This window comes from Chroicocephalus ridibundus, chromosome 4 (genome assembly GCF_963924245.1).
Source record: "Chroicocephalus ridibundus chromosome 4, bChrRid1.1, whole genome shotgun sequence".
Lineage (NCBI taxonomy): Eukaryota > Metazoa > Chordata > Aves > Charadriiformes > Laridae > Chroicocephalus > Chroicocephalus ridibundus.
Window position 1 is genome coordinate 20,532,864 of NC_086287.1, and position 15,115 is coordinate 20,547,978.

General features: G+C 46.8%; 1 protein-coding gene across 3 annotated transcripts in view; it reads right to left on the bottom strand.

Moving 5' to 3' along the window:
- Positions 1-799: 799 nt before the first annotated feature.
- The window catches only part of CD151 (CD151 molecule (Raph blood group)), a 36,678-nt gene continuing 22,362 nt past the window's right edge, over positions 800-15,115 (bottom strand). For all 3 annotated transcript variants that reach the window (XM_063332541.1, XM_063332544.1, XM_063332542.1), the window contains exons 4-9: positions 14,634-14,825; positions 9,804-9,878; positions 7,214-7,318; positions 6,144-6,299; positions 3,782-3,868; positions 800-2,969 (exon numbers count right to left, since the gene is read on the bottom strand). In XM_063332541.1, the coding sequence (XP_063188611.1) occupies positions 2,910-2,969; positions 3,782-3,868; positions 6,144-6,299; positions 7,214-7,318; positions 9,804-9,878; positions 14,634-14,825 (675 nt within the window). In that variant the 3' untranslated portion in view covers positions 800-2,909. The remainder of the gene's footprint in view (positions 2,970-3,781; positions 3,869-6,143; positions 6,300-7,213; positions 7,319-9,803; positions 9,879-14,633; positions 14,826-15,115) is intronic.

Here is a 15,115-nt window from a genome sequence, read left to right on the forward strand (position 1 = left end):
ATCCCAAAGGGTAATAAAAAAGGGCACACAACTGCTCCCGCTTTTTGACATGTCTGTGATGTAAGGTGGCTACGAGCTACTCCACAGCACCTAGAGCAAATACGCAGCACACACCAGCATGTAGCACCCACAGAGCCCCTGCTGTCCCACAGTGGTAGGAAGGGGCAGCCCTGCTGCAGTAGCCCACCCGTGTCCTTACAGTCAAGATGGAAAGGGGAAAGATTTCCACTGTCTTTGGGGTAAGCAGAAACAGGGTGTAGGAGAGCACAGCAGAGCCCCAGGCCAATTTGTACCCTCAACTGGTGGTCTTAAGCAGAGCTGACTGCGCAGCAGCTGGGCCAGCAAGGTGAACGTCAGTTACCCGATGGCAAAGCACCTGTTCTGTCCACCTCGGTGCTCTGCACATGACAATAAAGTGCAGCCTGTGTGACAAGGCTGAGAGGTCACTAAGTACCCCAACGAACACAATTAGATGGACCACACACCCTGGAGCAGTGCTGGGTGTGCACCTCCATGCACGGACTGCAGCTGATGTGCAGTTCCTGGTACCCTGATGTCCTGCAACTTCAGCTCTCAGGGCACCACATGCAAGACGGTCCACAGCATCCCACGGCAGCAGATCACAACCAGGCGAGCAAGATCAGCAAAGCAAAGCAGATTCTTCCCCAGCTTCCTTCTCAACCTGGTCCCCCAGACCAGCTGCTTCTGCTGCTCAGGAGCCAGTTCCTCAAGGATCTGAGGAATCCATGTAACCCCTCTGGCTCATGGCGGGGTACTTCCTTCAGTTTTGCTACACAGAATCAGTACAGAATCTTAAGCTTTATTTTTCTATTGGCCAGCAACTTAAACTAGGTTAAAAAAAAAAAGCAATGAATATTATTACACAGAGAAAAAGTATAAAACAACTCAATGGACACAAGCCAACTTACTGTTCATATCTCATTCTTCCTGGCCTCTCCCAACCCTGTACTTGTATTTGAAGGGAATGGGTGAAGGCAGCTATAAAGATACGCTTAAAAAACTAGAAATATTGCTTCAAGCAACATGCTCAATATTTTCCTCTTAGTTAGTAGTCAATACTTGTCAGGAACTTGATTATAAAACAAGAAATAATTTAGAGATTTCTCCTTTAGATCATTACACAATAATTTAGATTTCTTTCCCCTCTTTCCTACTGCTGTGGAACCAAGGATACAGCTCAGGTCCTCCACCTCTCTTTCTGCATTAGTTAAGGATTATTTCACGGGGCTGATGTTGATGGGGGAGTTTCAGATTGACCTGCTCTGAATTTTAACTTGTCGCCCTTTAGCGCCAGTACAAGATTTCTGCTTTGTGAACTAAAAACCCCACGATGCTGCAAGACCGTTTAGGGGTCTGGGTGATTTTGCTCATGTTAACTGTCTGCTGCCAGGAGACAGGGCTCAGCCGGCGCCGCTAAAATGCCAGGAAAGGGAATAAATTCGTTTGTTTATAAAAGGGCTTGTCTTCACTGCTTAGAAACACCAAAACCCCGCAGCCCTTTCTGCTTCATGGGTGTAACAGGCATACCAGGAAGGTGAGAACAAGACAGGAGGCACACAAGAGCCTACCAATTCAGGCTAAGACCCTGTTGGCATCACGATGGCACCAAGTCCATGGCAGCAGTGATGTCTATGTCCTGTATGTATCCAGGATCCCAGTGCAGAAAGAATATATAATTAAACCAGCAGACAGACAGTTAACCCAGCACTACCGACTTATCAAGTACACTGGGGCGACTGGTTGAAGCTGGCTCTCCCAGTCCTTCTGTCCTGGTTTGAGGCAGCAGCCAGTAAAGTGGGATTCCAGATCTCATTACAGCCAGAAAAACCTCAGCTGATTAATGAGCTGTTTGGAGGCTGATAGAATATCTGTATATATTCATTTCCTGCCCAAGAGAGACAAACCTGGAGGTTTTAATCCGAAAAATCAAGCCGAGGGCACCTCTCAACACCTAAGAGATGTGAGAAGGTATTTCCACTAACCAAACAGGCCAAAGGGTAGCAAGATATGCCAGCTCCAGTAACAGACCAGTTTTTCACCAAACCTCAGCAAGGGATAGGCAGGAGGAAACAAAATTTTCTCACTCAGTAGAACAGACTAGACCCAAAGGAATTGGAAAGCAGTCCGTTGTCTTTGCTCCAGAATTGCTAGGAGGCAAAAGGCCTCTTGTGGCTCCTGATGCACAGTACTGGGGGAAGCTTCAAGGAAGAGGAGGAAGGATTGCTGAGAAATCCTAAGGCACCCACATCTTGGCAACATCAGAGTCACGACAAGATTTCAGCTGCACCAAGTTGTGCTCCTGATCAGCAGGGAGAGAAGCTCCTGCCCCAAGCAAACAGGCAGGCATCCTCTCAGGCAGAGAACGGCTGTGGTAGGACATCGGTGCACGCTCGGGAGGAGGAAGAGAAATCTTCCATGTATGAGAGACTCAGCTCTGGCTCCAACTCAGCGCAGAAACATCATCTGTCCTCACAGTCAATGCCTGGTGCTGCTGAGGCACTTCTCAGAGAGCAAACCATGGTTCCTGTATAGCATCCCGATACCTTCATGTTGGCTCAGGAAAAGCCTCAAGAGAAATGGTCCTGGATAAATCTTGCTTCGTAGTTATATCAAGGGACTGTTTCGCTAAAGCTTCTAGCAGAAGATCCACAGCTCTTTTGTTTCTTGACAATGAAGAGGACCCGCTGAACTCCTGGCTGCCTTGTACACAACAAGGAGGGTGACTTTCCCCCAAGGGGGCAGGTAAGCCGGTGCATGGTTTGAGAGGCGTTTAATTACAGAGCCAAGTCCTCAGGTTACAGACACTTCTGTGGCGGTGGTGGAGAGTGGTCAGGTTGGCAGGGGCTAAGGGAAGTGGCAGAGGGGGAGCAACAGAGTTCCCGCAGCTATTAATATGGTTCTGGCTTTAAACTCTTGTACAAGCAGCAGGTGAAAATCATCCCAAAGATCTACAGGGTGTAAAGGGAAGAGAGAAATGCATGAAAAAAAAAAAAAGAATGGATGTAGTGGAGGCAGCAGCTTGCAAACTAACAGCCTGGACCCAGACTGGAGTGGCAGCCAGCTCCTGCCCGGGGATACTGCACTCCAGCTTGCAATAAGCAGCAGGAGAGAACATAATCTGTGCAAATCCTCGTAATTAATCAGCAGCAGCTTCTCTGGGGTGTAATTTGACTACTTGCCAGGCTAAAGGGGAAGATGAGGAACTCCCAGATACATCTGCATCTGGAAGAAAAGAAATACTGTGCCCTCCCCTCTAAAATGGGAGTGCGGGACATCCATATTCTACCCCTTTATTCATCACCCTCTCTCAAATCATCTGCAGACCCACAGTGTCAATATGACACAACTGAGGGAGAAAATTATGGATGACTTAAAATAATCCTAATGAACCGGGGCAGGAAACTCCTCCAGATGGGCTGCTCTTCAGCTGCACGGGCAACCACAGCACATCCCCACAAGAGGTCTCTCTCAGGCTGCCAAACGCCTGCCATGGCCACCACCGCCTTTCCCAAAGCCCTGGAGCAGAAGTCGCTCCCCCCTTGCCCAGATGGTTGCAATCCTTCACCAGAAGCAAATTTTACAGACCAGCAGAATAGGGGTTTTTTTGGGAGCTAGTGAATCCTCAGGTTCCCAAAGTACCTGGCAGCTTCTCCTTGCCAGGCAGGGAAAAGCCTAAAATATCCAATTTTTAGCATCCCTCAGCTCTAGGGTTGCTTTAACTTCTGTCCAGCACCCCCAAAACTCCACTTATCCCTTTTACCTGCACGCAAGCAATGCTGATCCCCACTGCCCCGATAATTTTCAGATGCTCTTGAATGAAGTTTTCCAGCTTGGTAATGCAACCGCTCTGCAGGGTGAGAGGAGGGACATGGAAAATCAGCTTCATTTTAACGTCTTGTTCACTTTAATCCAATGGCTGCGACCCTTGAAAGCAACACTACAAAAAGCAGTGCCTGTGAGCAACCTCTTCCCCCCACACAACTGGAAAAGCTACACCAATGATGTAAACTGCATCATGTTTTGTATTGCTCTGGACCTACTGGCTCGGGAACTGCTGAACAAACCCAGTCAGTCACTAGCTGGGCCAGAGAAATGCAGAAGAACTGGCCACATCACAGAGAGGGAGAGGGTCATTTTTCTCAAAGATATGTGGAGAAAGGTTCCCTCTCTCACTGCCTAGCACACACCTGGAAAGGGTGTTTACTCCCATCAGGTCAAAAAGCCAGGGAAACGCTGAGTGGATTCAGGATTCAAGACCTGTAACATGACAGGAGCCTTTTAAGAGTAAATTCCTCCCACTGCTATTTATGACAGCAGTGAGTTTCAGCATGGACCTGGAAAGCCAAGCTCTGCCTCTGCCTTCCAACTGCATCCTTGCCTGGCAGTGTGACCTTTCCCTCACTGTTTCAAACACAAGTTTTTGTTGTCATAAGGCAAAAATAAAGCAGTAAGAACATTCTCTGGGGTTGGGCTGGGTATTTTTGTTTTGGGTTGGGTTTTTTTTGGAAGACTTCCCTGTATATAATTAAACTGTTTAATCTGTTGAGGCAGGTTTTCCATGGTAACATTGGGGGGATACATTGTGTAGGCTACAGCAGCGCCCTCCTGCCTCAGGAGTTCACAGCGAACACAGACACCTACACACACACACAGGGAGAGGGAAGGAGTGAGCATGCAGCCCTCCAGGGAGGGATGGCAAAGGCCTCGCTTCTCCCATGCCAGCATTAGGTTTTTGAGTCAGCCCCAGCTGCCCTGATATGAACTCCTGTTCCCTCATCCGGCCCTTTTCTACGTTTTTCTTCCCAAAACCACTAAAATCTTTCTGAACTCTGACTGAGACCTCATAACACAATATGCAGCACCTGACTGTAGATCCAAACCTCCCCTTACAGCTTTTTCTCCTGTAGAGCTAGCTCAACACATTTGGCAGCCTACAGGGCCTCTCTTAATAATGCAGCTGGGCAGCCACCTCCAGTTTCACACAGCACAGAGAGAGGATGGGAATTGCCAGCCCTAACCCTCAAAACAGCTGTGGGTTTCCCCTCTTGGAAACACTTCTTCAGCCCTTGCACTCTCTTCTGCACTTCCTTGTTGGATCTTGCCTGGAAGGCACAAAACTAATGGGAAAGCCTTCTTCCCAAAGAGCAAAACCCAGTCAAGCAGCTGAACATAAGAGGGGCTTTGGTAAATCAGAAAGATTCCTTGTTCATTCCCCAAAGATAGATGGTTGGTTTCCTTTTAGCTGAGTTGCTTGGCTTAATGGCAGATGTTATTCACGCTCCTCTTCTGAGTCCTGCACAGACTGTGAGAAGAAATACCTGCTCTGAAGGGGCCAACTCTTCATCCACAGCCCTCCTTAACTGTCAGGGGAATAGAAACAAGAAAAATGCTCCAGCTGCTGCTCCTGAGGCTCAATGCAGCCAGCAAAGGTGCTGGTTCCTCTGATGAGAAACAGGATTATGCTACCCCATAGAAGAATGTCACAATGAGCAAGTTAAAGCCAGGTGACAGGACTGGAGGGTGCCCAAATAAATGCAAGAACTTTTACCAGCCTTATGCAACTGGATGAATAAATGGTCCGAGAGCTACTTGTTTACTTATTCAGCTAGTCTGGGATTCAGTTTGTTGCTTCTAGAAAAGAGACAACCTCCCCTGTGTCCAGCCTTCTCTTCAGCCCAAACTGCAGCCCACAGGAACTGGCCTAATTTGTCTGCCACAGGGTCCTCTTTCTTCCCCATACACTGTTTCTTCACTCTGCAGGTCAAATCCCACTATCTCAGTCAAGGACCATTTGCACCTCACTGAGTAATTCCAATGACAGGAAGCTGTGTCAAATGCAGGGCTCACATCCAAGTCTCTTGCCAGAACCAACAACCTCTCCCACTTCCCCCTCTCACTAGCATACTTCGTACTATAATTTATTATTTTTTTCTATATCTACATATAAAATAATAGCCTAGATTGCTGAATGCTAACCTAGATACATGAATTCTGCTTTCTACGGAACCCTACTGGCTTTGAAGCCTACCAACAGTTTGCAGCATCAAGTCAACACCCTCACTCCCTGCCCACCTCCTTTACACACTTTGTGACAGTTGGCTCTGAAGCCCTTTTGCCTTTACCTCCTTGTAGATGTTGGAAGGATGGTCTCTTCGGCCACACAGGTCGGTTATTGTCTTACAGCAACTGTCTGGGACTTTCCGTCCATTGGACTCCGGAGATTTGATCCACAGGCTGTCAGCCCAGTCTGTGTAGTTGTTGCTCCCACAGCACTTGAACTGTATGTACACAGAGCAAAGGCTGAGCCTGCAAGCACTGCACCTCCTTTTCCCTCCAGCCTCCCACACCAAGCCCTCACCTTCACCCTCCTTTGCAGAGAGATTTCAGCTATCTCACAGGTTTTTGTTTTGTTTTGTTTTTTGTTTTGTTTTTTTTTAAATTTTAAGGCTACTATAATTACTAGTGACTTTTGTGTTAAGAGTCCCCAAAATGGCCATTAAATATCCATCTTTCAGCAGCTGTGACTTTTGGTTACTGCTGGCATGAACTGTAACCAGAGCTTACCTGCAGCTGCCTCGGCTCTTAACTACTGGACTGGAGAGTGTTAACGGCAATAACAGGGTAAGTTTAATCACCAGTTACTATTGCAAATTCACCTGCGATGGCAGTATGCACATAATAGGCCCCATGCTTTGAAAGTGCCTGTGCACAAGGGTCCTTTCTGTAGGAAAGCCTGTCAGAACTGTGGCAGCCCTAACCTGAACCACCCCCGAGCCAAGCACAGCAAGCAACAGCGGCAGGAAGCCTCTTCTTTCATTTTATCTTGCTCTCTAGGGTACCGAGCAGCTTAATGAAAAATGTCAGCAATTTCTCCAAAGCTTTGAAGTGGGAAGTAGAAACAGCTGTCAGAGTGACTCGGCAGCTCCAGTTCACTCTGGGAGCAATTCGGATGTTGTTTCCCCAGTGCTACTGGGCACGCAATTCACAGATCCCACCATGCAATTCTGCCAATTGCATGGCCCAGGCCCTGCACCCCACCCAACCTTGTCTTGAATCAGAAGCAGCAGAACATACACGCACCATACAGAAGAAACATCTGTATGTTGGATGTCAAGAGCCCACAATGCCTTTTATGTGTTTGACTTTAAGCCCTGCAATTGCATTAAGTCTCCCTGCCTTTATAGATACCTACCTCCTGCTGCAGTTTGTCTACCGCACTGGTAACACTCTCTTCTCCCTCCTTCCGGTACTTCTGGGTCATGGTGTTCTTCAAATTTTGCTTCAGTTCCATGCTCAGCTGAATGGAAGAGACAAGCAGGATAAAATCACAAGGCAAACTCACCCCTCAGAGCAACCCAGAGCCCTGCATAGATTTAATTTCCCTTCCACCAAGAGAAAAGCAGAGAGCTTAGTGTAAGCTACAGCTTCCTTCACGATCATCCTCCAAGGTTCGACTGGACAGGCTTATTTCCAGTTGATTACAGATCATGCCTCCATTTAATAACTGGAAGGAGGTGCTTCTGGACCAAATTTCAGCCTGTGCTACACATCACCATATGGGTCCTCATCTTGAATATGTAAGGGTGCCCAGACATGTCCGCATCAAAAGAGAATACAAAACCGTGCCTGCTGAAATATGAATATGCCTATGAGACCACGCAGTTTTCTCGCTCTGAAGCCTGTGAAAAAATACTAAAAACCAAATCACTCTGTCCAGGAGCAGGAAGAAATCGGAGTCCTGGGAATGCTGAACTGGAGCCACATACTCTGAACAGCTCTTGTATCGGCATCAGAAAGGATGCCACAGGAGGGGATTAAGTGTGAGATTGCGAAAGTACTGCAAGGCCTTTCTTGGTAACAGCGACAGAGAGCTGAAGTCTGATTTTGGAAGTACAGAATTTCTGAAAGCATCATCATAAACCACCGGCACATTCAGGTGATTGGATTCAAACATTTATTCCTGTGGAGCCTCTTTTAATCTGAATTCTTCTCACATATCCAGGTCACAGCCAAAAAGTGCCAAGGAGCTGCATCTTTTTTTTTTTGTCATCCTGGTTCATACAGCAACACTGCTTTAGGCCAACACCTGTGAATTTCTAAGTTTCCTATACCAATAAACAACATCAACATGCACTTAGATGGAGTCAATGAATGAAACAGGTGGGTATCCTCTCTACACACCTTTTATTCTACACAGTAAGCAGTAAATGAGAGGTCAAATATCTGGTTATGCTGAACCATGCAAAATGCAGTCTGCAGTTTATTCTCGCTTTGAAACATTGTTTTTTCCAACCCCATGTGTCAAATAGGGACAACACCTACCTCACAGAGATGGTAAGAGGCTTCATTCATTAATATTTGCAAAATGCTTTGAGATCCTGGGCTGGGAAGCTCTACAGGGGTGCAAAGGACTTAGTGTAATAAAAAGAAAGGAAAACATTCAGCAGCTGGAAGGCATCCGAGGCAAATAAAGAGGAGAGTCCATTAGCAGAATTATTACTTGGCAGAAAAGCAGTTACCTGCGGGCTCACAGGGAAGTACTGCAGCATAGAATAGAGATAACAAAAGAAACAGTTTAGACACACACATGCAAGCCTTTAGACACCAAAGCAAGGGCTGAAATAAAAACAGTGGCAAACAGAGCAAGCAGCCTGCAACCGGGAAAGAAGGGGAAGTTACCAGCCAGAGTGCAAGGGGAAGTGCAGCTATTTATCAGAGATGCCCGCAACTGATCTAAAGCATTCAAGGGTACAGCTCCGAATATGTCGCCCCTTATTTCAACCTAAGGATTAGCTCCTCTTCAACCACTGTTGTATCTAAACCTCGTGCCTTTGCATGGATGGATGGACGGACCTCGGCTTCTTGCCATGCCTGCCAGGATTGATCTTTCCCTGTTAAATATGCACACTCATGCCACTGATCCCTCCTGGTAGGAGACAGCACAGTTCCTTGGCTCCTCACAAACCACCAGTACCCATCTTAGTGAGACAAACCACAGAAAGCCCAAGAGAAAAAGGAATGACAAGGAATCCTGGCAGTGAAGCCAAGATTAGATGTCCATCTGCTTTTCAGACAGCCACTTGACAACAATCCTCATTTGCTGTTTACAATCAATTTCCAGACATGAGAGCAACTTCACAGGCTGTTTGTGCCTTAGTGGCTAAACTCCCTTTGAAAACAAAGCTATGACTTAAGCCTCTGCCCTCTGCAACTGCAAAAAGTGCCAAGCTAGAACTGCAGCTGTTGGGAGCCTGTGCTGTTCTACAGCCCCTCAGCTGGGCTTGTTAAGTAAAGCTCTCAAAAACTTCTTGACCTGAAAGGACCTCCCAGCTGGACCAGTTCAAAAGCATGCCAGCTAGCTTGCTGGATGCAGCAGGAACTGTTCCCATGTCCTGAAAATACTAAGTGGCACTAATGTGATTTCAGTTGCTTGCACTACGCCTTGAAGGGTGCTAGGAGAGTTCCTAGATCTACACAGCCTCAAAAATTGTCTTCTACAAGGCTCCACAGAAAAACAGCACACAAAGGTGAACCACAGGAAGGAGCTGAGCAGCAAGGCTGAGCAGCCTCCCTAGAGTAGCCACCACCACTTTATCAAGAACAGTAAATAATCCAGGGTCTTCTGTATGGGATGGGGAGCGAGTATGGACATGTGGAAATGTGAACCATAACCAGGTCCTAGGTCCCAAGCCTCCGAGCCCAATTCTGGATGGAGAAAATGGGATGATAAATGGTTGTTTTCTCTCTCTGGTTTGAGTGCCTAAGGACTAATGCCCACTCACCTGCTGGTAGTAGATATAGGCCAGGATTCCAGCAATGATCTCCAGGAGAAAGATGCACAGCAACAGTATGAAGTACTGTAAAATAATGGGAATAGCAGGATATTAGAACTGAATGCAAGGAGATGCTGGGAGATAGCTTTTCATTAGCTGGTAAAATGCAGGACCCTGTCTTCATCCATGCTTTTCTGCAGCCCTGTTGAAAGTCAGGGGCTGGGATTAATACCTCAATAGGGTAGGAAAGGAAGAATCCCACACATCATTAAAAAAAACAAAACCATACCACAGGATAACTGAATACAAGTAGCAGCAAGTGTGAGTTTAACACACAGCCAGAGGGATATAGAGAATGGAAAAGTGCAGGCAACAGAGATAAGATCACTGCACAAAAGAAAGTGATTGCTGGATAACCTGATGACTACATTCAATATCATAGGAAACATCTGATTCTGACATCAATAAAAAAAAAAAATTGAAATTTTGCTTGTTTTGATATTGTTTAGGGCATGTCACCAAGTTACTAAGAAGCAATGTATGTTGTAACGATGATTCAATAAAGCAACAAATGGCCCGTTTCACCAAGGCAGACCACCTAAGCATAAACCATAGATTTATGTTCCTGTTGACTTCTGCGGGGCTGCACCACAGGCTGAAGGGCACTATTGAAGCAGATGGACTCTAGCCCTGATTCAGTCAGGACTGCGACTATACATTCTGCTGAACTAGGATCTAGAGGGAAAAGCTCAGAATCTCAAAACTAGAGGGAGAAGACTAAGAAGACTAAGAGGAGAACACTCTTCTTACTGAAGACTAAGAGGAGAACATGGCTATTTCTTAAAAGGTCTTAATGGCAGTGAAATGGAAAGGGACGTGCCCTGCTTATCACAAGGAGAATCAAACGGACAGTACAGAAAACTGTTTGGGAGCGCTATTCCTATACAGAAACAGTTGCTATACACAAATCTATGAGGAGGAACATGTGTACTAGATTAAAAGGACTGGGCAGGCCTGAAGACAGAGACTGATGTGGCCTCTCCCTCCTTAGGGTCAAAGAGAGCTTTTCAGGGAGACCCCCTGTCCTGACACATAGCCCCTGCCTTGCTCCTAGTCAGCAATTAACAGTTTCTTTACAGATCCAGGCTGTTCTATGACTGTTACTAAATTCATCTTTCTGTAGATAAAGCCGAAGAGACACCAGTTCCAGCCATAATAAGGACCTCATGTTAAGTCCCTGTAAAAGCTGACCTCCCCAGGACAGAATAAACAAAATATCACCATTTCCTGCTTTACCCCTGAGCTTAAAAAACAGCTTTCCCCAAAGGACTAAGCAAATGGCTCCCTACAACTGTAACTGGACATGAAACCATCTCTCCCTGGCACAAAGAAGAACAGCAAAAACCTGGACACAGCAGGCTGACCTACACAGCACGGATACCTTTCTTGCATGAGGGTTACACTCCCACAGTGCACCCTCCTTCACCAGGTATTTGCGAGTCCTTTTGCAGGAGTAAAAAGACACAGACACAAACACTCAGGCTTCCTCTTTCGCCCCTGTTGGGATTCAGCAGCTGCAAAGGACAGACAGCTGGGTTTTATCTGCAGACTGGGCTTTAATCTGAGCACACAATCTCAGGCTTTCACTCCCCAGCCCCACACTCTCCCCCCCCCCCAGCAGCCAAACACTGACCATCTCTGCAGAAGCTTGTACAAGGTACCCATTCATACCAGGAGAATGAGTCACCCAGCGGAGTGCGGGATAGCTAAAGGCTGGTCCCAACACTCCCAGGAGGTTGAAAGGGGGCAAGAAAGGACTGGCATGCCTTGAGACAAAGGCTGGCTTTCTTTTGTTGAGACCTAGTTATGCCCTAACTGCTCTGACATCACCTCTCTGTCAAGGAGGGGGCAGAAGGGTGGGAGGATGCTGAGAACAACCCATGAACTGGAAAGTTTCTTTTATTTATTTTCCCTGCTCTGTGTCATCATGTCAGAGGCATTCAGGTAAAGCTGAGTTGTGTCACCACATCTCGGCTCGTTGTGCTGGTTTATGGTGGATAGAAACAACCATGTAGCCAGCAGACCTTAAAAAAATCTGAGTCGTGAGGCCTTTGTAAAATCTTGTAAGGGAGGTTAGTGCATCTGCCACCCAAGCTGTCTCTGCTGATACACTGCATCATTACCCTTATCTCAGTCTCATCATTCCCTCAGGGCCGCTTCCAAGTATCATGTTGAAATAGGGGAGCAGCAGCTTTCACTGTGGACACACACAGGGCACAGGGCTGCTCTCCTTGCTCTTTATCAGGAATTGCAGGGCTTTCTTACATAGGTCTGCTCTGGGAGGAGTAGGCCAGCTCCAGCATGGAGCTGCAGGGACATGCCCTACTGGCTTCCCAACAGGCTGTGGAACAAATCAGAAACAAGGGATCACCCAAAGGCCTATAATAGACACATGCCTGGACCTGGGTGAGCTCTGGGTAAAAAATTTACTGTTACTCTGGCTCCAAGCCAGAGTCAGGGCTGCCTGGTGTCTCCTCAAGATCTACAGGATCCAGATTTCCTCCATCCAGCTTCAAGCATTTGAGTGAAGCCCCAAGCTTTAGTGTACTTTCTCTGAATAACCCAAAGAATGGTTCAACCCGCTTACAATCCAAATCACTCTCTGGAGAGATCTTTCCACTACAGGAAGAAGAGATATATAGCAACTGTACTCCTAAATCGGCAATCTCACTTCAGTGGGAGGGCTCCAGGCTGAAATACAGCAGGAACAGAAACCATAACCAACGCGTTCCCTTCTCCTTATCCGAAATAGCTAACTAGACGTGGCAGTGTGAGGGGCGAAGCCTCAAGAAAGCCACCTTCTTTCTTTACATGCAAGATCTTCTATTTGATGGGTCCCTTCCTGAGACTCCTGCTTGCATACTTTTGTGTATGAAAGTGTGCATCTCAACTGAAGTATAATATAGTAGTGGTTTGTGTGCTTGTAAAGAGCTGGACTGCGGCATCATGGCCAGCCAGGCTGCAGATGCACTACCATGCCTGCTCACGGAACCAGAGAAACTCCACATCTGCTGCCCAAGCCGTAGCACATCACCTGGATAAGGAGGGTCACAAGGAAGTCAAATAAACAATGACATAAAAAAGGTAGCACAGATGTGACTCATGAGCAATGAAATACTATGAAAAGCCTTGAAGTGGGCCCATAAAACTCACGGTTAGGTAGAAAGGCAGCAAAAAAATTCACAGGTTCCTGAGTCTTCTACAGAAATAAAACTAAAAATCAGATATGCATTTTACAAAGAGCACCCAAAGCTGTCAATAATTGATTTTTAAAAGCACCAAGGGGGCACTGGGAGAGCGGAGAGTGCCACTTACAGCACTCCCTCCCGTATTTGCATGGGTCTCTGGTACAGAGAAATTGGAAGAGGCTGGCACAGACCCTGGGGCACTGACTGTGAAGCTGTCAGGATTACTGTCTGAGCTCAGAGCTGGCAAAGGCCCCCAGCCAGGCTCACCCAGCCCTGGCAAGCACAGCCCTGTCTCTTGTGCAGATTACTCACTGGCAACCAAAGCAGAGTACAAGAAAGAAGAGACAATAGGCCTGTCGCGACCAGCCACTCTGAAAGGACGCGTGGTGTAAGGACATAGAGTGACCTTTTGTTCCCAAGAGACAATTATTAGTTTTCTGTGGCAGAATAACAAAGAAAACCCCACCGGATTTTTATCTGTAGCTTCTGGCTGAGGCAAAAAGACAAAGGGAGATCTCTTTGGCATGGAAAGTAAGTGAAGCAAGACCAAAACGGACTGCTACAGACCAGAAGCCTAATGAACGAGCACCAGCAATGCATGCACTGTGTCCTCCTCTGTTTTATTCTCCCTTCCTGGCCACACTCTGCCTCTCACAGGGATTGCCAGGCCTTCAAAGCAGTGGTACAAGCATGAGGCTTGCTCACGACTCCTATTTCTGCTCCTCTATCCAAATGAAAGAGGGGAAATTGGACAGTCAGGTGAAGGAGGATTTGCAAAGAAAGGAGCTGGTGGTTCAAGCATCCTTTTCTGTAACTGTGAAACCAAAGAGCCACTGATTGTTATTTCACTCACTGCACTCACCACTGTAGCCCAGGTACTAAAAAAGGACTGCTGTCACACTCCAGACTTAATGTGAGATCTGAGAGGGAAGAAGCAGAATAGAAACCTTAGAGCTGATCAAAAACTTCAGTGTAGATGGGTGAGCAGGGAGCTCAGGAAGTAATACAAGGAAAGGTGTAAAAGCAGCAGCAGATTATCAAGACCATGGCATTTTTTTATGGAATCAAAAGTAAAATAATTTTTTTTTTGCAACTAGAGAAAACATTAATTGGAAGTGTTCTGATTTTTGACAACCAAGTGAAAAAACATGTCAATTTGGCTTAAACCTAGTGTCATTAAAAGCCAGTTTTGTTACAGGTCTCTCTTATCTTCCTCTCCCCACTTTCCAAAACAGAATATGGGACGAGCAGAGAAGGCGGCAGAGACAAAAGCCAGAAGATTTTGTTTTGAATAGTTTCAAATAGACATTCTTACACAAAGTATTGGTATTATGACTATACTTTGTACTTTCGAACCATGCAGTGGTCATATTCTTTGGGTGGATGAAAGGAAATGCTCTGCAGTAGAAACTGCTCCCTAGGACACGGACAGCACTTCTGTGAGGAACTGGAGGCCTTAGTGGTATTTGCTCTAAGACTAACAAATCACGTTGGGGCAGAACACAACCAAGGTGTTTCCCTCCTTCCCAGTATGGTTCAAGATAAAATGGGGTGAATCCTCCCCCAAATGAAAAACACAAGCAAAACTTACCACTCTTAGCAAATTCCGACGCTCTTTGAAGGTGGCACAGCAACCAAGGATGCCAGTAACCATGACAACCACCCCAGCCACTACCAGAATATAAGCAGTTGCCGAATACGTGCTGGAGGAGAGCAGGCTGATGTAGTCACTCTTCTCAGCTAGGGTCCAGGTACCCACTGCCATCACAGCTCCGCCAGCCAGCTGGGTAGAGAGAGAAGCAAGCAAATAAGAGGCCTCCGATGCACGAACTTCCTCACCTCCCAGAGCAACTAGACTGGGATACCAGGATATGCCTCAGCTCCATAAGCTGACACAAAGGTGATCTACGCTAAAGGACGGAATCCCAGGGGTCTCATTGGGACCAGGAGCAGGCCCCGGTGCACTGTGAGGGGCTGGGCTTCAAGGTAGACAGTTTTGCACCCCAGGAAGTCTAAGATGCAAGCTATCTGGAGCATCCACCTGTGCACAGCAGTTCATACTTGGACCAGAGC